This window comes from Oryzias latipes, chromosome 18 (assembly GCF_002234675.1).
Source record: "Oryzias latipes chromosome 18, ASM223467v1".
Classification (NCBI taxonomy): domain Eukaryota; kingdom Metazoa; phylum Chordata; class Actinopteri; order Beloniformes; family Adrianichthyidae; genus Oryzias; species Oryzias latipes.
Window position 1 is genome coordinate 8320983 of NC_019876.2, and position 27917 is coordinate 8348899.

The window sequence follows — 27917 nt, forward strand, 5'->3', positions numbered from 1 at the left end:
GTGAATCTGTGTCAATGTGTTAATGTGTGTCCGTTCATGAGGGTTTTTTTGTGTGAATGTGTGTGAATGTGAGTAAATGTGTGTCAATGTGTGTAAATGTGTGTGAATGTGTTTATGTGTGTGGATCTGTGTGCATTCATGAGAGTTTTTTTGTGTGAATGTGTGTCAATGTATGTAAATGTGTGTGAATGTGAGTAAATGTGTGTGGGTGTGAGTAGGTGTGTTTGAATTTGTGTGAATCTGTTTCAATGTCTTAATGTGTGTGCGTTAATGAGGGGTTTTTTGTGTGAATGTGTATGAATGTGAGTAAATGTGTGTCAATGTGTGTGAATTTGTTTATGTGGGTGGATCTGTGTGCGCTCATGAGGGTTTTTTTGTCTGAATGTGTGTAAATGTGTGTGAATGTGAGTAAATGTGTTTCAATGTGTCTAAATGTGTTTCAACGTGAGTAAATGTGTGTGAATGTGTTTATGTGTGTGGATCTGTGTGCATTTATGAGGGTTTTTTTGCGTGAATGTGTGTGAAGTGAATGTGAGTAAATGTGTGTAAATGTGTGTGAATGTGTGTAAATGTGTGTCAATCTATGTAAATGTGTTTCAATGTGTGTGAATGTGTTTATGTGTGTGGATCTGTGTGCATTCATGAGGGTTTTTTGTGTGAATGTGTGTCAATGTGTGTGAATGTGTGTCAATGTGAGTAAATGTGTGTTAATGTGAGTAAATGTGTGTAAATGTGTGTCAATGTGAATAAATGTGTGTCAATGTGTGTCTATGTGAGTAAATGTGTGTGAATGTGTTTATGTGTGTGGATCTGTCTGCGTTCATGAGGGGGTTTGATTGTGTCAATGTGTGTGAATGTGTGCAAATGTGTGTCAATGTGAGTAAATGTGTGTGAATGTGTGTAAATGTGTGTCAATCTGTGTCAATGTGTGTAAATGTGTGTGAATTTGTTTGTGTGTGGATCTGTGTGCGTTCATGAGGGTTTTTTGTGTGAATATGTGTCAATGTGTGTTAATGTGTGTTAATGTGAGTAAATGTGTGTCAATGTGTGTCAATGTGTGTAAATGTGTGTGAATGTGTTTATGTGTGTGGATCTGTCTGCGTTCATGAGGGGGTTTGATTGTGTCAATGTGTGTGAATGTGTGCAAATTTGTGTCAATGTGTTTAAATGTGTGTCAATGTGAGTCAATGTGTGTAGATGTGTGTGAATGTGTTTATGTGTGTGGATTTGTGTGCGTTCATGAGGGGGTTTGATTGTGTGAATGTGTGTGAATGTGTGTGAATGTGTGTTAATGTGTGTCAATGTGAGTAAATGTGTGGGGGTGTGTGTGTGTGTGTGCAAATGTGTGTCAATGTGAGTAAATGTGTGTGAATGTGTGTGGGACTTGTGGCTGGAAAGCTCTTTGGGTCTAAGCGTAGAACAAGTCCAGCTCTATACCATGACTACATCTTAAATTACTGTTTGCTTCTCCAAATATCTAAAACACTTTGATCCAAGCTGAATGACTTTTTAAACTGTACTTTGTAGTCTGACTATTTTATTAAATATGTAATATTGCACAGTGGCTTTTTCTTGGTTATTTGTCAGTCAAAGTAATATGATAATCATCGTGACATGGCACTACTTTAGTCGCTACTTTAAAGGCATTTTTCCTCACACAGCGTCTGGCTGAGAGTTGGATTCTGAAACCAGCTTTTATCTGTCTTCTTGGTTTTAAAGCAGCACTTGTCTCCTAAAAGAAGAAAGCTAAACAAAAGTATTTGGACAATGAATTTAGTTTTTTATAAAAAAGGCTGCAAGTTTGTAGCTCTTTTTCTCAGGATAAGCACTGCAAAACAATTGAATTGTGGTGATGAGAGATGAGAGACAAGCAAATGAACAATTTTTGCCAATTACCTTGAGTTGAATGTGTTTTATGCCTTTGCAGTGCGCGGCTCATTATTGGTGTTTTGAAAGGCTGTGTGGAGGAAAACAGCGGAGCTACTAATAACTCTGACAATACAGAACCTCGACAAATGTGGGTGTTGTTTAATTTTTTCTTCTTTTTATAAATTGAGCTTTATTGTTGTGATAAGCCATCGTACATTTTAATGTTTGGCCTGAAAGGCACAGGAGGATGGAGAAGTATGGCGTTTCATGGCTGCCATAAATTGAACGAGCGCACAGACAACTGAAGCGGGTGTATTCAGGAACCTTACAACCGCGCAGGCGCAATCCTAACCGAGCGACCCCGCATTTTACAACTGTACAGTCCTAACTGAGCGGTGATCCTGTGCGCTCACTTCACTCCTGCGTGCTCGCTGGGTTTGCCCACAGCGTTAAGGGGGCGTTTGTGTAACTTTTCTGGTTGATCTGATAGGCCGAAACTTGCATGTCAAATCCAACGAGGCAGCAGGGCGGGACTTTCATTTTTTAGAGCAGGGGGGGCTCTGGAGGAGGCTCTGTCTCCCCAGATTTGATGCCATATGTCCTCCATCATTAGAAGAACATGTTAAAATCCCCACTTTCATCGGGTCTTTAAACTACTGCTTTTACCAGAATACTCAGGAAAAGGTGGATTTTTGTTTATTTTAAGAAATTCATACTAAGTAATGTCTTCCATCAATGAGCCAACTGTTTTGGCTTCTGATCAAGCAGCTTTAATGTTTTAATATTTGTCAACTCTCATACACAGTCATGTTTTATGCCCCATAAAATCTATCGCAGTAATAAAACCAAAGTGATTTGCAATAAATTATAGCCAGTAATTAATAACCTCTATAAATCTGTGTGGGTTGCATGGAATAAAAAAAGAAAATCTACTTTGGGGGAGGGAATCGTTTAACAACTTTTCGAATTTGATATTTATTTGTCGAGACCCAGACAGAGCTGGAAGTTAATTGGGTCTGGAAACAATACCATCCGTCTAATGCTTTCCAAGAACTATTTTGAGGAGCCCAGCCTGTTTATTTTCCTGCTGAATCACTGCCTCCCTCACAAATGTGATTCAGCACAGCCATTGTCTGTCAGGACGCTGATCTCTTCCTGTCAGCAGCTGAAAACATGGTTAGTGTCTGTCCAGCCCCCAGCATGGGGGACCATCTGAGAAAATAGAAAAAAGAAAAATCACCCTTCTTCTTCTATACTTCTGATGTGACTGAGAATTTTTGGGATAAATTAGAATATTATCAAAGTATTTGGGGCTTTTTTTTTTTGTTTTTGCTTTTTGCTAAATCACTGGATCCAACATGGTGATGTCCATATTGAGAAAAAATGGAAACTAAAATGATTTCATTTGGTTTGAGCTGGAGGTAAGCCATTTTCTATGGGTGATGTCACACTCACCCACTCAGTCCAGTTCTCATATACAATGTCTCGTACCAACTGTGGTTATTGTGTTGATCTTAAAGATTTTTTAATCTCCACTTTAAAAAAAAGGACCAAAACAGACAAATTTCACTTTCTCTACATTGGTTCTGTCATAATAAACATTTCAAACATAATTTTTTTTTTAATAGTCTTTTAGTTCATGTTTGAATTCAATACCCATTTTCCAGAAAATAGAGCCACATCTAAAACCCTTCCCCCTGACCCCGTTTCTCCAAAAGGTAATTACATTTGTCTAATGGATAGTTTAAGCAAGACTTTTATTCTACTGTAGATTTAAATAGTAATATATTTTAAATTAAAACAAAGTCTTTTTCTTTTTTGCCTGAACAAAAACACACGGGAGAGAATTTGAATGAGTCAGTAAAGCCCAAAAGAGACATAAAAACTTGCCTGCGTGTTTGAAAATTACCGTTCCTCTGTTAAATGATGTTTATCTCATATTTATTTTCCTGCTGCTTCTCATTTACAGTTCCTGCTGTGACAACCTGGACCTCCTAGAGAGATAAACCAAGTTTATCTTATCTAATCAAATTTAATATGATCTAATTTGGCAACTGTTAGAGCTCCATCAGGAGTGTAAAGTGTTGTAAATGTTTCCACTTCAACTCTTTGTAGTCAGGATTGCTTTAGATAACCACAGTGGCATTTCAAGCATTCTGAATTCAGCTACAAATTACAAGCATTTTTGTGTTTTCTCCACATGCGTGGAATAAAAGGTTCTTTTACCTTTTATTTATCGTAAGTTCTGTGCTATAGGACGCACCAGACTATAAGTCAATAAATGGTCTGTTTTCGAACATATGTCATATAGCGCAAAGGGGGGTCTAAGGGCAGAGATGCCAGTGTAGCTTAGTCAGTTCATTTTAGTATTTTCGTATTAAATTATATGTATTCATGATCCTTTTGATTTTATGTTTCACTTTTTCAATTAGTGATACGAAGCCCATCGAGATGACTGTTGTTGTGAATTTTGGCTATACAAATAAAATTGAATTGAATACATAAGGCGCACTGAACAATATGGTGCATAAAGCGGGACAAAAGAGTCAGTGATAAGACCGTCAATCAGATTTAATTAATTGTGTTCAAAGTAATTCTAGAACTTTTTGTAACATGCTACACGTTAACCTTGCTAGAAATGTTAACATATTAACAACGCCTGGAACCCCCAACCTTGTTTGCGAAAATCGTGAAAAAACAGACTGATGCAGCTGAAACAAATTTTACTGTGACTGTCAACTTTCTAACCTTGTTAGTAACACATAAAAAAGTTCACAGTTCCACACCGCTACATGTTAGCCACGTTAAAAGCATCAGTCACATTAGCATATTCGCAATACCTGTCACTCCCAACCTTGTTGCGAAACTCGTAAAAAAAGAAAAACTACAGTCAGATACCGCTAAAACAAACATTACTGTGACTACGCTAACTCCCACCCTTGTTAGTAGCTTAAATCAAATGTTACCGTGATCACGCAAACTTTTACACTTGTTAGTTACATAACAATAATAATAAAACAGTCCTACTACTACGTTTTGGCCGTGTTAGCGTGTTCACAGTACCTGTAGCTCCCAACCTTTAAAAAAAAAAACAGGATGATACCACTAAAACAAATCTTACTGTGATGAAAATTCTAACACTTGTTAGTAACACTTAAAAAATAAATAAATAAATAAACAAAAATAATTTACCGCTACACGTTAGCCACATTTCCGCACTCCCAAACGCACGGCTAAACATTTTTGACAGAGCGCAGTGTACATCTCTAAATTGCTTCAATATTAATAAGCACAACCAGAATTAATGTGAGGTACTCCTGATTATAAAGCCCACTGTCATTTATTGAAAAAAATTAAGGCTTTTAAGTTTGCATTGTATTGTGGACAATGCAGTAACTTGTGTTTAAAAAAATGGCAAAAACTTCTGTTTTCTTGCTAGTAGTCTGTTCCTTCTAGCCAAACTGTAACAACTTTATTTAAAATTATAAAGAAGTCATAAACAATATCTACGATCTGGCACTTTTGCTCTAAGAGAAAAATGAATCCGTTGATGATTGAATGTAAAGCTTGTCAAACTGTATGTTTGCATTACCTCTATAATCCTCAGATCAGTGCTGAAATGTTCAAAGCCAAGACATCTGAGAGACTTGAAAAAAGGTTGGGAAGACTGGAAGAGGACGCATATCAAAAGCTGTAAAAGAGCGTTCCAGCCCTTCGTCTAGTCTGTCATTTTTGGTCTGTTTTTACTTAAATCAAACACATGTAATGGTTCTGATTTACAAACCGTGTTACGCTGAGCAGTTTAGGCTTGGAAATGGGACAAAACTTAAGTGTGACCTATTTGGTGCGTATTTCGAAGAACAAAAATGGTGAGGAGGGAACTGGAGCAAATCACTATCAGTCATCCTCGGTGATAATTACTCATCTTAAATGTTGTAAAACACATCTGAACCTCTCACCCTGAAGCCTTTTTTAATGTAAGTAATTTATAACATTTGAACTAAATTAATAAAATATCAAAAGGAGAATGACCTGTACATCTGGTAAATAAATGTCTAAATGGCCCTTGGACTGCAACAGTCTACATCTAATTTCACTTTATAAGGAAGATTTCAAGATGTCTCACAATGCTTGCATAAGGTTTTAATATTCTCTTTCCATTTGCTGTGTCTCGCTGCAAGACGTTCAAAACAAGCCTCAAACAAATGTCCTTTTTGCAGATTTCTTAAGCTAATTTAAAACCATTATCAGATTATTTTCTCTTCTTCACAGTGGAAAGAAATGATAGAAAGTTTCAGTACAGAACTTTGAAAAATGAAAATTTTACAATAACTAAATTTAAGAAGTGTAGTCTGAAACGGCCAAAAGAATAAATGTACGTCTATTACTATTACATACAGCTCATACAGTGTAACTATGTAAAAAATCACATTACAGAATAAATAGAATAATGCATTAGCTAATGCTTTAGTAACGTGGGTTTTGGGTTTCCGAGGCCCATGTAGGGTCATAGAAAGGAGGGACTGAATCTTAAGTGCCGTGCAAGTGTCTTTTGTGGTTTCTTTAAAGTTTGTCTTGTGGTTTCTTTGAAGTTTGTCTTGCAGTTTCCTTGAAGTTTGTCTTGCAGTTTCCTTGATGTTTGTCTTGCGGTTCCCTTGAAGTGTGTCTTGCGCTTCCCTTGATGTGTGTCCTGCGGTCCTCTAGAAGTGTGTCTAGTGGTTTCCTTGAAGTTTGTCTTGCAGTTTCCTTAAAGTTTGTCTTGCGGTTCCCTTGAAGTGTGTCTTGCGCTTCCCTTGATGTGTGTCCTGCGGTCCTCTATAAGTGTGTCTAGTGGTTTCCTTGAAGTGTGTCTTGCAAGTTTCTTTGATGTTTGTTGTGTGGTTTCCTTAAAGTTTATCTTGCGGTTTCCTTGAAGTTTGTCTTGTGGTTTCCGTGAAGTTTGTCTTGCGGTTTCCTTGAAGTTTGTCTTACGGTTTCCTTGAAGTGTATCTTGCGGTTCCCTTGAAGTGTATCTTGCGATTCCCTTGAAGTGTATCTTGCGGTTCCCTTGAAGTGTATCTTGCGGTTCCCTTGAAGTGTATCTTGCGGTTCCCTTGAAGTGTGTCTTGAGCTTCCCTTGATGTGTGTCTTGCGGTTCTCTTGAAGTGTGTCTAGTGGTTTCCTTGAAGTGTGTCTTGCAGTTTCCATGAAGTTTGTCTTGCGGTTTCCTTGAAGTGTATCTTGTGGTTTCCGTGAAGTGTATCTTGCGGTTCCCTTGAAGTGTATTTTGCGGTTCCCTTGATGTGTGTCTTGCGGTTCTCTTGAAGTGTGTCTTGCAGTTCTCTTGAAGTGTGTCTAGTGGTTCCCTTGATATGTGTCTTGCGGTTCTCTTTAAGTGTGTCTTGAGGTTCTCTTGAAGTGTGTCTAGTGGTTTCCTTGAAGTGTGTTTTGCAGTTTCCTTGAAGTTTGTCTTGCAGTTCTCTTGAAGTGTTTCTAGTGGTTTCCTTGAAGTGTGTCTTGCAGTTTCCTTGAAGTGTATCTTGTGGTTTCCGTGAAGTGTATCTTGCGGTTCCCTTGAAGTGTATCTTGCGGTTCTCTTGAAGTTTGTCTTGTGGTTTCCTTGAAGTGTATCTTGCGGTTCCCTTGAAGTGTATCTTGCGGTTCCCTTGAAGTGTATCTTGCGGTTCCCTTGAAGTGTATCTTGCGGTTCCCTTGAAGTTTATCTTGCGGTTCCCTTGAAGTGTATCTTGCGGTTCCCTTGAAGTGTGTCTTGAGCTTCCCTTGATGTGTGTCTTGCGGTTCTCTTGAAGTGTGTCTAGTGGTTTCCTTGAAGTGTGTCTTGCAGTTTCCCTGAAGTTTGTCTTGCGGTTTCCTTGAAGTGTATCTTGTGGTTTCCGTGAAGTGTATCTTGCGGTTCCCTTGAAGTGTATTTTGCGGTTCCCTTGATGTGTGTCTTGCGGTTCTCTTGAAGTGTGTCTTGCAGTTCTCTTGAAGTGTGTCTAGTGGTTCCCTTGATATGTGTCTTGCGGTTCTCTTTAAGTGTGTCTTGAGGTTCTCTTGAAGTGTGTCTAGTGGTTTCCTTGAAGTGTGTTTTGCAGTTTCCTTGAAGTTTGTCTTGCAGTTCTCTTGAAGTGTTTCTAGTGGTTTCCTTGAAGTGTGTCTTGCAGTTTCCTTGAAGTGTATCTTGTGGTTTCCGTGAAGTGTATCTTGCGGTTCCCTTGAAGTGTATCTTGCGGTTCTCTTGAAGTTTGTCTTGCGGTTTCCTTGAAGTGTATCTTGTGGTTTCCGTGAAGTGTATCTTGCGGTTCCCTTGAAGTGTATCTTGCGGTTTCCTTGAAGTGTGTCTTGCAGTTTCCTTGAAGTGTGTCTTGCAGTTTCCTTGAAGTTTGTCTTGCGGTTTCCTTGAAGTTTGTCTAGTGGTTTCCTTGAAGTGTGTCTTGCAGTTTCCATTAAGTGTGTCTTGTGGTTTCCTTGACATCATGAAAATGGGAGGTACAATTGTCATGCGTGTCATAAGTGTATCGTGAAAGCTAATGTCCTTAATTGCCTTTATGCCACACTGTATTGGTTGCTAGGGAGCGCACTGGAGCTAAAGATCTGGTGTTGAAGGATTAAGGGAAGTTAGGAAAATGGAATGTACGATTGTCGTGATTGTGGTAAGTGTATCATGAATTATTTGTAAGGAGAACCATGCAGCACCTTACTGACCATGCATAAATGCAACAGGGTGTTCATGACATAGGTAAATCCTCTTAGGAGGTCAGCAGTGAAGTTTTCATGTGATCAACTTGAGTCAGCTGAGGTGCTAGTACTGGCCCCTTACTGTCTGTGCACAAGTGCTGCATGCACAGGGTGAGCAGGTAATAGGACACCTGTAGGACGACCGGACAAACTGCACTCTGTCTAAGTTCCTCATTTCTAACAACCAGGCTGCACGCAAGGGACGCAGACTTATCACATGAACAGCACTAACGAACTCCCTATGCAGTGATTAGGGTATGGGGAGTTGACCAAATGGAAAACCAACAACTACTTTACCCTTACTTACCCTTAAAAAAAAATCACTTTAAACTGACATATGTGTAAATGTGCATGAACATTTTCACCTTATGCTCTTACCAAGTTGTCCACTATCTTAAAATGTTGTGCAGGCCACCTATGTGCTCCGTACAGGTTTATCTATAATTCCCCTGCAGACAGCCCATATCCACCCTTAAGGGCAGTTATGACTAAGTCATACTTCATTGATAGAAATAGTAAAATATTGCAATGCCTACTTTGTAATTGCTTCATCATTTTTTTCTGACCAAAAGGATACAGACCGAAGAAATACACACATTGTGTAGGTATTTCAATCCTAGGACACTAGGAGCCTGAAAAGTACAATGTACAAAATAAGGATATTTTTTATTTTTAGACCGTAACTTCTGCTGGATTCTCCTTCATGCCTGCGTTTGTGCATCTCACCATATTTCTTTTTTTTTGTAATGAACCACACTAATAAATAAGGTTACGCCCTGTTTTTCTTATAGTGCTGCTCTTTAACATAGGCCTCATGCAGAACGGAGACTGCAGAAGAGCTGGAGTCTTGTGAGTACAGATGTGTCACTGTTGCTCTCATTCTTTTGTGTGTGTGTTTGTGTCTATTTTCACTTTTAATGTGGCAACACTAATTATCACCTCGAGTCATGTTGAAATAGAATTCTCCACACGTTAAAGTGTTAAAAAATTATTTTTACACCTTCCAGGGGGAAAAAAAGTAAAGTGTTAGCTTGCTTCAGTAAATAGTACTTGATAAGTACTATAAAAAATACTTTGGGAATGTTTGGATTAAAATAATTAAAGGATATAATATGTTTTTTTGTTGTTGTTTTTTCTGATTGCCATTTAAATAAAATAATAAAAAAGTACCAATAAAAACAACTACTTGGTGAAATGCATACTTAAGCAAACAAAATATTGTTAGCACAGGGACATCAGCAACTTGAAACATTTAGATTGTACTTTCATACACCTAGAATTGCTTTCTAATTAATGTAATAAAGTGTCATAGAAAATGTATATAATATAAAATAAATTCACTTTTACACTAACCATTCTAATTTAAGTTGTTTTAATGAGGTTATTACTATCATATCTATTTAAAAATGCTTTTATTTCTCCTTAGGTATTTATAAATTTAAAGGTTCCCTTTCAACTCAAAGTTCAAAATGTTGGAGAAGATCTGTTTGTTTTTTTGTTTGTTTAAAAGTCCATCTAAATGTCCAAGGATGCCTAAGTCTGCACTTAAGTGGGTCTGTACATCAAATTTAAAGCGGGTGACTCAGGATTTTGCTGCTGAATTGTTGACTTCCAATTATAATTTTTTAAACCACTCTTTTAAACAACTGGCTTACAGGACATTTCAGTCCCTGAGTGAGCATCTTTGTCGTTTCGTCCACTCAGCTTTGCTGCTTTTGGCTGAATCTGAACTCTTGCCACACTCTCTAAATAAAAAAAAGTTATATATATATATATATATATATATGTAGACCATTTACGTTTTTTTTTTCCATTCTTACTATATTTGAGGAAAGAACAATGTGTTTTGTTTTGTTTTTTGAGATAAAGGGAGACAGCTTTAAATGATTAGCTGGAGGCTGTTTTCTATATTGGCCTTAGTGATGTCGTTAGAAACCAAATTGACGATTGAAATCTCGTTTTTATAGTTTCCTATCTATATGCATGTAAATGCAGGGATCATTTGAGGGACAGAGCCTCTTTCCCTTTCTATTTGGTTTCTTTGCATAATTTAGTAGGAAAGCAATCTTTGTTCATCTTCTTGCCTTTTTATTTTTTTTTAGAACCAAATACCATTACAGGCACAAATGGTTATATTTAGTTCTTTTTGTCAAAGAGGAACCAGATTTTTGGATGGTAAACATCAATGGTGATATGTACTGTGTATTGTAATGTTGAGGAACTAGAATACACGTTTTTTTTTTTCCATTTTGTTTTGTTTTTTACAGTTTCAATTCTCTACAAGGAATCCTTTCTAACCTAAAAGCAGACAAATGTGCAGCCTAAATGTCCATGTGGTCACTAAAACCAACCAACTTATGAAGTAAACCAAGATCTTTTTCAGCACAAAATACCCTGCTTGTGTAAATCATTGACTGTATATGAGAACTGGACTGAGCGACTCCTTTTCTCCAATGTGCCTCGATGGATTATATAGAATATGGTTAGAAGAAAATTGGAAATATATAAAACCTGTGTTGAATGCTGTATATCCTTACATGCTTTGTTAGCTAGAAAGTTAGTTCTTCACTAAAAACCCCCCCATATGCAATGTTTGGGCTCCAGCATGACCGACAGGTGGATGTTTTTAATAACGTCCTCCATTTCTAGCCTTCCAACAATCAAAGCATCGTCCAGATGAACAGTTTCATACCGTAGTCCGTGGTGTGTATTTGCTTTTTGAGTTTATTGAAGCTATTTTGAGGCAAGTGCGTTTATTGTTTTTTTTCCTCTATATATTTGTGTTTGATAGACTGCCAGCACGTCCACAGATAACATTCTAGTTTCTGTCAGATGGAAGCAGTCCAGCCCATGCAATCATACACAAGGGAAAATTAGTGTGGGATGAAGGGATGGGTTGATGTTCAGCCCTCTTTTTCTTATTCACGTTTATTACAACTGACACATAAAATTCATGCCTGATAAACAGCTGACTGGAATTCAGAGTGCCATATAAAATTAACTTTTTTTAAGGTAACCGAGACATAAAACACTGTCTTACCAGTGATGTCTATGTTTTCAGTAACAGAAAATTTAAATAAATGTTGCATCCTCAGCGCCCATTCATAATGTGATCTTTTTCCAAATGCTCCACTTGTTATATTAATCATGTTTGAAAAGGTACATACTGTGGCGTAATTGTCTGTTCTGTATTTAATTCTCAATAGACCTTTAGTTTCTTTTTGATGATGTGTTGGTGTCTCTATTGCCATAGTCTGTACAGTTTTCCTGCACCCCTGACCCAAACCAAGGGCAGGCCACTGTATAGACCTGTTCAGACTGAGCTCAGCATTGAATAATAGAAAGTAATTCACACAATAGGTTTCCATCAAACTTGTATTTATGCATATTCATTAAAAAGAAATGTTGACATGTTTAGTCTAAATAGCTAAAAGGATGTTGTATCCTGTTCATAAGATGAAGTTTGTCTAAAGGTTTATTTGGTGTCTCAGTTTATGAATTTCTTCAAGTTCAAGTTGAAAACATGAAAAACATAGACATCCATCATTGGCTCAGGGGCGGGGCTTGGGGGGCGGGGGCCTGGGCTGAGGAGACCCAATGCAGAGGGGGGCCTGGGGGGGACGGCTTTTTCACCAACCAGGGACTAGTCTACCAGCTGTCCCCGACTTACCTTCTTCCTCATGTAATCACTTATTAGGGTGAGGGGGGGGTTCAGGACTACTTGGTAGTGGCAAACCATGGAAGGGAGGCCCCTCCCCTTAGGTTTTAATTGCACCTTAGACATGTAAGACCGTCAGTGGGGCTTGGACATCACGGCCAGCAAGCAGCAGGTGTCTTCTCAGCGCCCTACCCGCCAATTTTAACTGCACCTTAGACATTTGGGGTCCCCTTGGAGACCCTCATATCACTCAATTATTGTGCTACTGCCTTCTTGCCACACGCCTGCCAGGGGTGTTAGTACAGCACAACCTGTGAAAACATTTCCTCATTCAAAACTCACCGAGAGAACATAAGCCGGCCAAGCAGCCCTTCTTTGTCCTCTCCCACGCATATCCTTTCGTTTAGATTGCCACTGTGCCACCTCCAAATGTGCCCGGGCGGCCAATGACCAATGTCCACAGCGAGGTGGCATTTTGGTATATGTGACCGTAGTGCCGCGCTTAGGCCATTCCCAAGGATCTCATTCCTGGTACAGTTCTCATTAAAATATAAAATGTATCCATAGAAATAAATTAATTTTGCATAAGAGTAAACAAAAACATATTTGTGCAAAAAGCCCTCTAGAGGTTACATTGTGAACTGTGCCTGCCTGCAGCGACTTAGGTTTTTAAATCTGCTTTATTATGGAAGCTTAAGCTTTTTCCATTTTGGGTGAAAACTATTCCAAAAGAAAACAACCTATTTTAAAGGCTTTTTTCACAACTGCACAAAAAATTTCAGGAATTCTGGAAAGAAAAAAAATTTTTTTTAACCAAGAATGAGCAAACCGTACGGAACCATTCAAAAGTCTTTTTTTTTTTTCCTTAAAACCAACTTTTTAAGCACATATCAGATTTATTTCCACATATGAATGAGGCCTGTATCCGATCTGAGAAAATCGAAATCCATGCGTTTTTTTCCTGCTTACACGTTCACCGGTCATATCCGATCTGTGCCACATGAGAGGAAAAAATCGTAATTGGGTCACTTGAACCATGCAGTGTAGATGTGGCCTTATAGACATAGAGGGGAAAATCTTGACTTTTATTTGTAATTTAACATTTCATTATGTAAAAAAGTATGGTTAAAAAATCAACGGATTAGTAAAGTTTTATATAACACTCACAATATAAGCTACTGAGTAACAACAAGCACTTTCACTTAAATACACGTCAGTGAGTTGCTGTAGGCTATAAAGATGAAGTAATGATTTTCTCTTAAGGTTTGATAATAAACAATTAACAATGTTGTTTTATTCTGATAGGGCACCTTTGACTTGTGGCGTGCTCGTTGAGAGTAAACAGTGCTACCTGCAGCCATTGTTGATGTTGCTGGAGTTTGCAGTGTAACCTTCAGTGAACTGCGCCCACGCTGCCACATAGCAGTCTAGTGGCAGATGTGCTTAATTGCTGTTTTTCTTCTTCCTCTCTTTTTGACAAGATCTCAGTGAAGGAATAAATTAGCTTTAAAGTTTATTTTTTTCTACATCTAACATCCAGATCTACTGGAGAGTTTGCGCCGTTGCTTGAGTTAACCCTGAACGAGTTGTTTTTAGTCAAAGGTTGAATCCAAATTCTTCCCCTACCCCTCAGCTTCTCCCCACCCCTGCATTTAGCCCTCCAAACGGAGAGTTCTGTGAAAACTAGTGTCTTCGGACGTTACTCCCGCTAGATGACGTCATCAATAGTCGCGGGTCAGCTACGTTAGCGCAGGGCTGCTAGTGCTCGGGAATACATAAAAACATTGGTTTTATAAATTTAAAAAAGGTCATGCTAAAACAATAAGTCAGTACTTACATTTAAATGTAAACGTCTGTGCATCAGAGCACACCCACGTGAAAGGAAAGCGCTTCTCCTCCGCGGAACAGCGCAACATGGAACACCCTCCTGACGGAGGACTCGGCCTCCCTCCGAGGCATAGCCCTGAAATAAACTATCCCTCCAAATGCCCCAACAATTGGAGGATTAGGGAGAAGCCTCGGGAAGGGGAAGAATTCAGATTCGGCTAAATCTTTTAATGTCTTTATATCATTAATGACTAATCCAGTGGCGGCGCTAGAACACTTTATATGGGAGGTGGGAGGGGGCAGAATACTTTGGAAGGGGGGCAAATGAGAATGAAATAGAAAATTTTAATAATTCAATATGGGTTAGCTGGTCATTCCACAACACTAGCACATCCTATACAAATACAGAAATCCAATAAATAAATACAAGCATTCCAAAATAAAAATCCATTAATTGAAAATACAATAAAACCATAAAACATTTTAAAATTATTGAAATGGATGTAGGCCAATACACATGAAGGATCACAAATAGGTATTTCAAACAGTTTTATAACTATAATTATTTTCTAAGCTAATATTAGCTGATTCTATTTTTAATGCTTAAAGAAGCTTTTATAGATGATTTCTTAATCCTTCTCACTAATGATACTATTATCGATTGCTAAGGGGGTAGCTGTAAAAAGAACTCTTCAAGGCCTTAAGACATTTTATTTTTATGAATCTTTCTCTTTTTGCGCACAACAGATGAAATCCTGAACTGTATCTTTGCTTAAACCAAGAGTGGACAACACAAGCAAGGTCCGGAAGGCCACTGTCCAGCCTCTTCTCCATCCGGCCCTGCCCTTTTAGCTTCTGATTGGCTGGAGACGTTTCATGCAGGTGATCAGTAGTGGAAAGGAAAGTCTTTACCTGAGAACCAACAGGATTGTAACCTTTAATAATAAAAAAAACTTGGCTCAAACATACTAAATAAATCAAAACTGGCCTTACAGCATGTTCAATGAGACAAGGCTACTAGATGCTGCTCTTCAAAGACCCTTGAATTTCACAGTTGAATGAGCATTGACACACACACCAGGCAATCACTCCAAAGATTCAGGAACGATGTGCATCTGGTGTGAATGTTAAATAAACCCATTTAGTGGCGTCTACAACACAAGAACCCTTGTCTCTTGATAACCACACATGAACCTAAACAATGCATTGTTGTTGATGGATATTACTATCATGTACAAATGAGACAGATTGTTTTCTAAAAAAAGGAAAACATTTAGTCCCTATTCAAATAGCGGCTGCATAGCTCAGTTGGCTAAATGCAAGGCTGGCGCATGGGAACCCAGGTTTTGACTCCCAGGGGACTCGAAGAGCTTCATCCAGTGTGGGTCTTTGGGTAAGACCCTGTCTGCTACTGCATAACTGCAGCCACGATAGGTCTCAAGTCTGGGTCCGGTGGCCAGCCTGGATAAACATACTAGGTTGTGTCAAGAAGGGCATCCGGCGTAAAAAATCTCTGCCAAACCACTGTGGCGACCCCTGGGAAAATGCTGAAAGGTGAACAACAACGTTTTCTTCCAGAGGTGCATACATCAGCGTCCAGAACCGGAAGTCCTCATTGGGAACGGGAAGAACCCCATGTCACTCGGAAAAACACCTTGCGACCCTCTGTTATTCGCATTTTAAGCTTTAATTAAAAGTCTTTCTACTATTCTGAATGCTTTTTCATTAGGGTTAGGGTAAGTTGCATAATTTCGGCTTCTGGCTGATTTGGTCAAGCACCATCTTGCAGAGGTCCCTCTCTGCAAAAGTTGCGTTCTGGTATATAAGCATTTGAAAACCCTGCTTCACTTCATTTATTAGTGGAAAGTAAACCAACAGCTATGTTTCTGATACGCCCTTCATCAGTGAGTCAGAGTGTGTAGAACATAGGAATCCATGCTTGACCGCGGGAAGTACAATGTCAAAGAGCATCAGCAGAGTGTTGGACAAAGAGGGAATCAGTTTCAGTATCTAGTGCGAGAGCATTCTACAGAAAAATAACACAAGTTTTGTATTCTTCTTGGTGCTGTGTTATGCCCTTCACTACAAGACCTAATGACCACTGGTGTCCACCATTAATATGAGCCTTTTGTGATCAACATTACATTCAGGAAATCTTTTTTAGGTTATCTTAAGAGTCAGATTTAGAGCTCATTAGTGTCCAAACAAGCATCAAACATTCTCCAAGGTCAGATCATCCAATACTTAAGAGTACTGACAAAAAAAACATGAAGGGTATCTTATTTCTCCATCCTGACAGAGCTGGACTACCATGTTAAACATGTGTGTTCATGTTAGCAAAGTTAAAAAAGGCCTCGCAAGTATGTCACGCTGTAAGTTGAAAGCAGTAACAGGGGTGCACTGGGTTTTTATAAAGTACAATCTGAGCAAGTCAGAAGACTTTTGGGATGGCGTCCTTTGGGCGAAGGGGGTCAAAGTTTATACAAAGGATCGGCCATAAACTCCTCTGTGTACCAAAGTATTTCTGGAGTAAAATGTGCCGCCATCTGTTTAACAACTAACCTTTGGCTAAAAGTGGGTCAAGCAACAGGATAGTGTTCCCAGGCTCACCAGAAGCTCTGCTACTGAGTCGAGGCTTTGCCAAAGAAGGTTGCCAATGTCTAGAACTCACAGAGACGGAAATGGCACAGGTTGGGGGGGGGCAAAAGAGCTCCGAGTAAATTAGCGTCTACAAACCTTGATGGACTAAAGCAAATCTGTAAAGATGAACAAATGAAAACCCCTAATGATGGAAATATTTTCAAAAGTTGGAAAAGAAAGTGGTAATTTCTTATTCCGCATTTTGTATGCCACATTAATGAATAACAGCAACTGAAAAAAAAGGATATTTAATTGTGAATTACCAGTCAAACAAAGCGATAGCTTATGCCTTAGTCCTAACGGGCCTTACTGTCAGTTCCGGGATCTCTGCCAGAGAAAAATGGGCATTCCGTTCACTTTGGAGGGATTTTCGTGCCATTATTATTCCAAGTGCAACACTCACTGTTTTGAACGTAAAACAAACTAAAATTTGTTTGCTCCAAAAATTATTTTTCACTTGAAACTCTGAAATATGTGCAATCACAACAATTATGTCCAATCACAGACAAGGACTTTAAGGTTGATGCCGATTGGTCAGAAATCCTTCCAACCTGCTCGTAGACTGGATCAGGTTCATTCACAATTGAATCGGTAAGTTCAAAAGGGGCCCAAGTCCACAATTTTTCAAAATAGAGATCATATATGTTCTGTGGTCTTCAAGGGAAAAGCTATCTGATTGTGTGCAAAAAAAGTCCCAATTTAAAATGCATTAATGCAAAATTCCTGGACTTGGGCCTCTCTTGCATGGGTTTAGCTTTATCCCATAGAGGGCAGCACTAGTTATCCAATATGGCAGCGCCCCTGTTTAATTCAAGAAGTGCGCTCTTCTCTTTTCTACGATACTCTAAAAGCCCTGACAACCCACAAACCCTCAGTACCTGCATGAATCAACCCTTCTTTGGGGTGCATGTGTCTATCGGTTGACCTTGCTGCTGGCTTTTAGAGCGGAATCCCTCTCCAAGTTGGTGAAAAGCGAGACACTGTTTGACCAGATCCCATTTTTAAAAGACTAAAAGTCCTGCTCCGATCATCTTTTGATCTATTATAAACTGTGGTCTTTATGATTATGCCTTTTTTTAGGCATTTTTTTGGCGGTACTGTTGCTGTGGAGTAACCCCACTTCCCTTTTTCCATATGTTTACATGCCCTTTCCCCAACCTAACATTACTGGTGCACCAAAAATGCCGAAGAATATTAGCACTATCTAGCTGAACACTTTTTAAGCCAGATGCCAGCTTGGACGAGGAAAACAAAGACGTACATGGATCTAGAGCCGGATGTAGCTTCTACATCACTGCTACAAGCTTTTTCAAATTGCATTTTTGTTTCGTGGTCTACTGATTTACAATGGCTTGAATAAGAAAATACTCAGAAATTCAATTTTATTCTTACATTTTTTGTTTTGCAACATCCAAAAAAAAAAAAAAAATGCCACAAGAACATAGTAAAAACACCAAAAAAACAATTTTCATTGTAGTGGGTCTGTAAAGAGAAGGTTGTATAAGAAAAAAATTAAAACAAACACCTTCTTTTAAAATGTTAACCTATCAGTGCTTTTCTTGTGATAACTTCAATTTGTGAAGTGTTAAGCATTTTTTCAGATCCTCCTATAGGATAACCAAAGATCAGTATTATGATGATAAAAGCTGCTAAATATACGGATATTTCTTCATGTTATATAACTATTTTATTTGTGTATTTCTACTCTTGGATTTAAGTAGAACAGATCACCTTTGTCTTTTTGTGTGATCAGATGAATTCCTATAGGCATAGGACTCGTTTTGCTTGAGAAAGGTGCGGTGGTACAGGAGACCTTTGGCCTCCTGTCTGATTCAGTGAAGAATGAAAAACCTGCCCTTAGGGGCTGAGTGGGTCTCATCTATTCTCTGCTTTGTACCTTTCGGGCCCTGGAAAACCCCCCGCCAAAGATTTATACAGCGATACCAACTTATTATGGCAAGTGTCAGAGCCGCATTGTCAGGGCGCTGACAGATCGAAACGAAGGACACAGAAGGAGACACCCCATGGAGCTCAGCACCACGGCGGAAAGTTCACCGTTGTCATTTTTGAGCTGAAGCGTCTAATTATTATCAAAAGTTTAATAAATGACCGTCTGTGTCTCTTCTTTCTGTCTTAATTGTATTTGGTATCCTCCCCCCCCCACCAGTGTCCCTCTTGTTTCACATAATCATCTGTCATATTTGCAGCCTGTGCAGTTGGTGATTCATATGCACGCCGTCACCAGCACACTCTGATTCCCTCCCACTCTCTTTTTGCGCACTTTTTATTTCTTTTTATCCTCCAGTCGTGCCCTTCCTTCTGTCTTTGTCTTTGTTCTCCCTGGTGTTTCTCGCTCTTACATTTCCACTGCTGCCAGTCTTTCCTTTTTTTTTTCCTTCTTTTTTTTTTCTCCTCCGAGCCGTCGTCACCACATGTGCTTTTCAGCCAATATTTCCCCCTTCAGAGGCAGACTGTGCTCATTGCTAAGGATAGCTGGGGACAGTTTGTGTAAATGCGTCTATTTGACCTTTCATCAGTGTTCCATTTATGTAACGCAGATGGCAGAAAGCGAGACGTCGCTCTTGCTGGCAAACAGCTAATCAAGGCGCACCTTCAGCCTGAATATTGAGCCCAGCATATGTAATATCTTTGAACTTTTTTCCTCCCATAACCAGCGACACATTTATCCCTCGTCTTGGCTGTTTTTTGTTTTGTCTTGCCAGAGGCTACATGAAGGCAAGGATCCAAGGTCAGATTGCACTTACTAACATTCACACAAAGAAACAGATTTAATTTATTTGTTTACCTGTTTCAATGTCTTCTGTTCGGAGACGGCGACTCGGCTAAATTGAACAAAGATAAAAAATGTGTTACCTTAAGGTAAGGAGGCAGATGTGACAACGAGGAGGTACAAGAGACACAGCTTCAGGTTTTCTTTTTTCCTCTAGACTATCATGTTTCGTCTTGTCTGGGCTATCGTGGGAACGTTTGGTCAAACGTTTTCCTCTCAGACTTGAAAAGCAAACATCAAAACCGTTGTTCATTTGACTTATTCAAGTCTTTCACATTTGATGGTTCCAGTTTGGGTTTAGCTATTTCCTTCTCCTAAAAATGGTCAACCGAAGGTCTGCTATGGTTTCGTAACAAATACGCAAAGCTACGTTCATTCCATGCTTGGAAAAAGCACGTTGAAGAAATCCCTTTCAGTGAAACGTCAATGTAAACACGCAAAGATGCGTGTTTCGGGTTTCTGGTTAAAACTATCACGACCACAGTTAAAGCAGTTGATCTTGGGACACAGCTTTGGTAGTGACTTATAGGTAGCTTCCTTTTTGAAACACGGAAGTACCAACCGTTAAAAAATGCATCATGTCAAAAAATGAGCACTTTACAATCACAGACCCATTCACACACACATATTGATGGCGCCAACCTATAACCACCAGAGACAATCTGGGATTCAGTGTTTTGCCAAACCTGCAACATATTGAAACAGGCGATAGTTTGAGAATTAGTGGGATTTTTCTTTTCTGTTTATTAGAGAATCAATGAGATTGTGGATTTTTGCCATTTTTTAATAGTTTGCCCAGTACTGGATAAAATGTGTCCTATTATTTAGTGAAGATGTAAAACCAAGTTAGAATAGTCAAGATTACACTTTTTGGTTCCTGACCTTTATGTTGTTCATTGGTTTGATTCATTAAACGTCTAAATCCATTCTGGGTTTGGCACTTGGTAAAAGTTAAAAAGGTCCAGTGACTGAGAAGCAGCTGAAGTCAAACGCTCACAGTGGAGATGTTGACATTGACTTCCACAGGTTTGAATAAAGGTTTTTTCTTAAAGTGGAAGATTACCGACCTTAATGGCTGTTACGTAACCTAAGAAACACAATGTAACACTGGGTTTGAAGCTCTTACCATTGAGCTGTGTGCTCCGATGCCCCTCTTTGCTCTTGTTGAACTGAGCAGCTGTTCACTCCATGGATTCTGGATTCATTTCTTCCAAAGTTGCTTTCCAGGAACTTTCAGTGAGTGTCGGAGCTGCAGGTACATTTCCAGTTGTGTTGAGAAAAAGGGATAGAGCTTAATATCTGACTGATGGTCACAACACAGCCTACGTGTTGGTTTGCTGCAGATGTGCTGGTGCTCTGATGCGTTTAGAGAGTTCATGGTCAAAGCACAACTATATCGGTGCAATCTGTTGCCAGAAATGTTTGTATTTGTCCATTTCAATACTGACATTTTTATGAAAATTATGTGTCAGTGTTTGATATTACCTTGAGACCCTGTTCTTTGTGTTTTCTTTATTAGTCAGGACACATTTGATCTTAAATCCTCCCTTTCCAGTATTTGCTTCACAACACTGCTGAATAAAAAAAAAAGACTTTGCATGTTCTGTTTACGGATGCTAGACTTTTTTGAGGTCATGGTTTCTCCTATGGTCCAAACAAAATATTTCTGGGTAAAGCCTTAGTGGGATGCACCTGTTTGGGGGGTTGACCCATACGGGTGTTGCGGGTTTTGTGGTTGTCCATGGAGGGTTTAAAACTATCACGACCAAAGTTAAAGCAGTTCAACTTGGGACACAGCTTTGGTAGTGACTTATAGGTAGCGTCCTTTTTGAAACACGGAAGTACCAACTGTTTGATCATGTATGAGCGCTTTAAAATCACAGACCCATTCACACACACACATATTCACACAGTACACCACTGTACGTTGGCACCAACCTATAACCAAGCCCTCTATAATCAATCTATAGAATGGTTGCAAGTATGTTTTGCAGTTTCCTTGAGGCTTGTACGGCCACTTTAAGGGATTTCATGAAAATGGAATGTGCCTTTGTAGTGTGTGCGGTATCTATAAGGATGATGTACGTTGAACGCACTCATAATGTACTGGCAATGCAGCTGTATGGCACCCTTACAACACACTCTAGTCGATAGTAAGGAGTGAGCACTTGCTCTTCACTGACCGTGCACACATGCTGGACGCACAGGATCCATGAGATTCCCACATACACTACACTCTCAATGTCTAATTCTAACTGTCAGACTGCATGCAAGAAGCGCGGAGATACAGCACCAAAGGGCCTCTTGCACGGTGCATAGGATTTGGTGGGGTTTAAAAAATGAAAAATCTGTATGACACACATGCGTCTCACCTACTTTACCTTTACTTACACTTACGTGTTGTAGAAGCGTTTTCACTCATAGTTGGACTGTCACGGCGCATGCAGGGTGACGCAGCAACAACAATGGAGGTCATCCAGCAGCCCTCTTTTTCTCCGCTTGGCTTTTGGTACTTCGTATATACAAAGCATTTCATGTTTTTTAAGAGAAGATTGCAGGCGGCGAAGAGGAATACAGAAGGTTTCTTGGAGCTTTCTTTTGTCATTATGACCTTCAGCAAATCAACAGGTTTCAACAGTCGCTCCGCCCTAAGCGATCTGGTCCATTTTTCTATCAATCTACAACCAACAGGGACCCAAAAATGGTACGGTTCGGCTTAATGGGTCCACTTTATAATGGAAATGCTCAAATTACCGTACTGTACAGCTCAGTGGAAACAAGGCACTTATGGCCCTTTAGCTACGGATATGTCAGTCTCTGTTTAGCCCAGGGGTCCCCAAATCCAGGCCTCGAGGCCTGGTGTCCAACATGTTTTCCAACCAACCTGCCATTGAAGCTCCTTATATGCTAAACACACCTGATCCAGGTAATCAGCAGCAAATAAGGGAGGGTTCCTGGAAAACCAGCAGGACACCGGCCCTCGAGGCCTGGATTTGGGGACCCCTGGTTTAGCCCCTCAAAAGAAAGGCAAACTATCTGCTTTTCCCAACAATAGCTGGGTTTGCTCCAGCAACCCAATAACCCCAAACAGGTGTACAAAGAGTTTAGAAAAATACTAGATTTTTGTAGTATTTCCCATCAATTCAAGGAAAGTCTACTGTATTTTTCTAGTGTGACAGCTCCCTTTTAATAAGAAGAATTCAAACAAATAAATTCAGTCTATGCATGGGAAATATACTGCAAAGGCAAAATAGTAAAGTTTAGAAAATAGCTTCTTATTAAATGAAAACACCCAAATTTGACCATGATACCAATCAACCAGGAACCAGGAAAGGTATCACAGTCAATCAAATGATGGTTTCATTTGTACAACTTGACATACCTTCAAAGTATTAGCATGTACATTTTTGGATACTGCAATATTTCACAGCAGAAAGCCTTGACATGAGGAAAATTCTCACTTTGCAAAAGTACCAAATGTCACAGCGATTGCTTCCTGAGTTAATGTTAGACATAGGAATCCCATTTTTCTGTACAGATTAAAAGCTAAAGATAAATGCGTAAACGGGGGGTGAGGGGGGGGGGGCAATTGAAATGGACGGATCAGATCAAGATTAAATGTGTTCCGTTCAACCCAGTGAAGATAACAGAAGAACAGAGCAGCCAGTCATTTACGTCTCTGCTACCACACTCTCAGATGTTCAGGACTCTCCCTTCCTTTTTTTCTCTCTTGTAGCTTTTGATCCTCTCACTTTCCAGCCCACATGTGCAGCCCCCCGCCCTTTCTCACTCATTCCACGTCTTCCTCTGGTTGCACCAGCCTGGGCATGCTCTGCTGTATTATGGCAGTCAGAGTAACAAGTCAAATGTCAATGAAAAAAGCCCCGTTTCCTTTCTCCCCGTCAGTTCCGCCATCGCGGTCTTTGATCAGCGCCGTTCTGGAGCCGGCGTTCATTCGTGCCTCCGCTCTCTGGCTCGGTCCCCGACAAGTTTATTAGCGCCAGCCTCTGCTAATTGTTAACTCCTCCAGACTTGCCTTTGCTCAAGTGGACGAGCTGCGGGTGGGAGGGTAAATGGCACCTCCTCACATCTCTCAATGGGTAGCCTTTCAACTCTGAAGTATCTTTATTTAGGCCGACTTTTATTTGACTTTTACCGACCCAATTATGGCTCTCTTGCCTGCAGTGCTAGTTAGGATTGCAGAGTGCTTTGGTTAAAACAAAATCTGAGAGTATTAACCACTCAGGGACCCACTTATTTCTATACTGTTGAACATTCTTTTAAGTTATGTCCCTCAGACAACTGTGCAGTAAAAACAAAGTTTAACCCCAATCCTGTTTGTACTTTGCAATCAAACATTCTGGTGGCAAATATTGATGTTAACACCAGCTCTACGAATTGGCAATATAATAACTTGGTTAAGAAAAATAAAAACAACTTGAGTTTTCCAAAATGTGTGTATATTTTATTCTAACATTGATTTATCACTAAAATTGCAAAACACACAAAAAAAATGCTGTTTGAAAAAAATCATATTTGTGACAGCGGCGGGAAGGGGAAAGGGGGCAGGATTGCCTTGGATTAACAGTCGCGCTCACAACAAATTTCTAATGAATTACTGCCACTCTGCAGAAACTATTTCCTAAAAAAACAACCCAAATGTTTCTTATTTTGGCTAAAAACGACATAATTATAGTAAAAATAGCACTTGGAGGTTTAAAAACATCGTTTTATAATTTTACTAGACAGCTGGGAATAGAATTAGTCAAACAACTACCAAAAGCTGTCGGGACAAGTTAGAAAATTCCTAATCTGGGTTTAGGCTTTACAGCTAGATCTAAATTAATTAGTTGTTGATTAGTTGAAATAACATTTGCCCATAAAAGGAATTATCAATTTATTCTTTAAAAAAAAAAAAAAACTTTTGTATAACTTTAGACAAAAATGCTGCTTTTTGTTAGTTTTTACTGTAAGAATGAATAAATAAAGATGTTTACTTTCTATTTAATTCTAGTAGTTATTTTATCTTGTTATTTTTATTTTGTTAGCATAACCAATAAAATTGGTTAAAAATTGATGTACAGTAAACCCTTGTTTTTCGCGGGGGTTACGGTCCAAAAAGAACCTGTAATAGGCAAAATCCGTGAAGTAGAAACCTTTATTTTTTTTACAATTATTATACAATTAAAAACTCTATTATACATTGAAAAGAAAGAACAAACCATTTTACAAGCTCAAGCATTTGTTTCACAAATCAAAGTACTTTAGAAACGTTTTTTTTTTTCAACAAAGAACTTCTGTACTGTAATGTCAAATAATAATTTTAATCATCAATGTGAACAGAATTGCGGAGATTAGCCCCGCCCACCGCGACCCGAGTAATTGGATTAAACGGGAGAAAATGAAAAATGCTTATGAAAAAAATACAAAGTACAGTGGGACAAATAGTGACTCAGGTGTATTTCACTGCTCTTCAGACTGAGCCGCTGCATCCTGGCTCCACTCTGCAGTGTTTTCCTCTTTTGAAGCCCGCGGTGCAGCTGTGTTTGTTCGGGAGGAGAACATAGTGATAGGCAGTTGTTGCTCTTTTTTCTATGGGTTTTAGAGAAACTCGAAATTGCAAGATGATTTGCACGTATGTATGTAATGTAAATTTGGCAAGCTGTTTTACGTACGTGTACATATTAAACTGCAACGTTATTGACGCACAGGTAGAGAAGAAGCGGAGTGACTTTTTAGCCAATCAGAATGCAGAACACAATGAACAATGCAAATCCGTGAAGTAGCGAAACCGTGAAAAGTAAACCGCGTTATAGCGAGGGATCACTGTAATTACATAAATAAATCTAGTAAATTTGGTACATTGTGATTCAAAATGAAACAGATGCAGTTGTTTGGTTGTGGTTCCTTACCCTACTCATGTGTTTCACGGTAAAACAGTAAGTCTGTGTGGATAAATAGTAAGAATTTCATTCTTTTTCAGCGTGTCAGCATATTATAAACTGACTTGATTAAATAGTAGAAAAAAGAATAAGCCCCACAAGTACAATTTGTGATGTTCAACTAAAGCTGTTTGAGATGACATCTTGTCTGTGTCCCCCTGCAGGTACATGTACACCCTCTGCCCATTCAATCACATCACACAAAAGAGTACTGCTGGAACAGAGGTCTCATTGGGGTAAGTACCTCAATCACTGTCTCTTTCATTCCCTTCATGAAAATCCCGATCGATTCCAAGCCAGGATATGTCGGGGACGTTGGAAACGTGTCGAGGTCATTATGTGGAATTAAATGTTATTATGCCCCCCCCCCTCAACACACACACACACACACACTTTTTCCAACCCCTTTAGATGTTCTTTGTGTCCTGACATTTAGATGATCAACCAGACCATCTTCACTTCTGTGGTATTTAAAACTACAGAAAAGGGGTTGGGTTTTCTCTAATGAAGCTTTGGTACAATGCATTGGCGAAGTAAACAAAAAAAAAAAAAGGTCATTTTTGTCTTGCCATTGATTCCATTTAAATGAGGTAAATCCGTTTTTTGGCCTTGAAACCCATTAGTACCTTTTTTTTAAATATTAATTTAGAGTCTTCATGAAGTCAAACAGCTTTTATATTTTTGTTTCTGCCTTCTTGTAGCCTTCAGTCATGAACACATTTTTAATGAAAGTCTTCAAACCTTTTGATCAATGACAGATGGGGCACGTTTATTTACCCGCTGCAGTTATTACTGCTCTATCTCCAAAGACTTCATTCTCTCCAGAACGCTGACGTGCTGATGATTGACCATAACCTTGGGGGTTGGTTATGTTACTCCATAGGCTTGAGTGTCTTTTTAAATTACACTCGGTCCCCACGGACACACGGCTTTAGCTGTCAAAAGGACCCCCCCCATGCATTACACACACCTCTGTGTGCAGCGTCACGTGACACCCGGGAAAGGGCGATTTTGTTCGCACGTCTTAAGTGCAACCAAGCACAGAAAAGGACCATGTAATATGTGTGGCCAAAGTGTACATCGCATATTAACCCTAACCCCGCCCTAATTACATGTTAATAGTCACTTACCCTGGGAAACATACCTGGAACGCCACCAAATCAGGAATGGTAGGTAATGGTTTAAATGACCTTTTCTCTCATAAGTCCAAGAATTCAGTAAAGGTAATATAGCTGAGAAAGTCAATGAGACATTGCATCGTGTAAAATATCCAGTTTCTTATGTTCCGACTTCCTTCTTCCTGATGTTCCCATCGCTTGGCACTGCCACATCCACCACAGCGGCTTTCCTTTTGTTCTTTATCCACCTCTACAATGTCTGGTTAGTTCGCCATTACCATCCTATCAGTCTGGATCTGGAAGTCCCACAGGATCTTTGCCCTCTCATTCTCTACAACCTTCTGAGGTGTTTCCCATTTTGACCTTGGGGTTTCCAGTTCATATTCTGCACACATGTTCCTGTATATTATTCCAGCCACTTGATTGTGGCGCTCCATGTATCCTTTACCTGCCAGCATCTTACACCCTGCAGTTATGTGCTGGATTGTTTCAGGCGCCTCTTTGCACAGCCTACACCTTGGGTCTTGTCTGGTGTGGTAGATCTGAGCCTCAATGGCTCTGGTGCTCAGGGCTTGTTCCTGAGCTGCCAGGATGAGTGCTTCAGTGCTGTCCTGTAGGCCAGCCCTTTCTAGCCATTGGTAGGACTTCTTGATATCAGCCACTTCAGTTATGGTCCGGTGGTACATCCCATGCAGGGGTTTGTCCTCCCATGAGGATCTGTCCTCCAGCACTGTATCCTCTGCTCTCCATTGCCTGAGACATTCACTGAGCACACTGTCATTTGGGGCCTTGAGCTTGATGTATTCATGGATCTTGGATGTCTCATCCTGGATAGTGGCTTCCATTCTCACTAGTCCTCGGCCTCCTTCCTTGCGGCTAGCATACAGTCTCAGGGTGCTGGATTTGGGATGGAACCCTCCATGCATGGTGAGGAGCTTTCATGTTTTAACATCCGTGGTCTGTATCTCTTCCTTTGGCCATCTTATTATTCCTGCAGGGTATCTGATAACTGGCAGTGCGTATCTGCTTATTGCCCGGGTCTTATTTTGGCCATTGAGCTGGCTTCTCAGGACTTGCCTTACTCGTTGGAGGTATTTAGCCGTTGCAGCTTTCCTTGTCACCTGCTCCAGGTTGCCATTGCCTGCGGAATTCTAAGATACTTGTAACTGTCCTCAATGTCTGCTATTGTTCCTTCTAGGAGTCTGCTGTCTGCTATCTATCTATATATATAGATAGATAGATAGATAGATAGATAGATAGATAGATAGATAGATAGATAGATAGATAGATAGATAGATAGATAGATAGATAGATAGATAGATAGATAGATAGATAGATATATTTAAAAAGTA

The 27917-nt window shown here is 39.6% G+C and overlaps 1 protein-coding gene across 4 annotated transcripts in view; it reads left to right on the top strand.

Moving 5' to 3' along the window:
* Positions 1–27917, top strand: part of LOC101164594 (glucosidase 2 subunit beta) — a 191706-nt gene that overhangs the window by 139030 nt on the left and 24759 nt on the right. For 3 of the 4 annotated variants that reach the window (XM_004079742.4, XM_011487338.3, XM_011487339.3), the window contains exon 12: positions 25612–25683. The exons of the other annotated variant lie outside the window; for it this stretch is intronic. In XM_004079742.4, coding sequence (XP_004079790.1) covers positions 25612–25683 — 72 coding nt within the window. The remainder of the gene's footprint in view (positions 1–25611; positions 25684–27917) is intronic. 4 annotated transcript variants of the gene reach the window in all.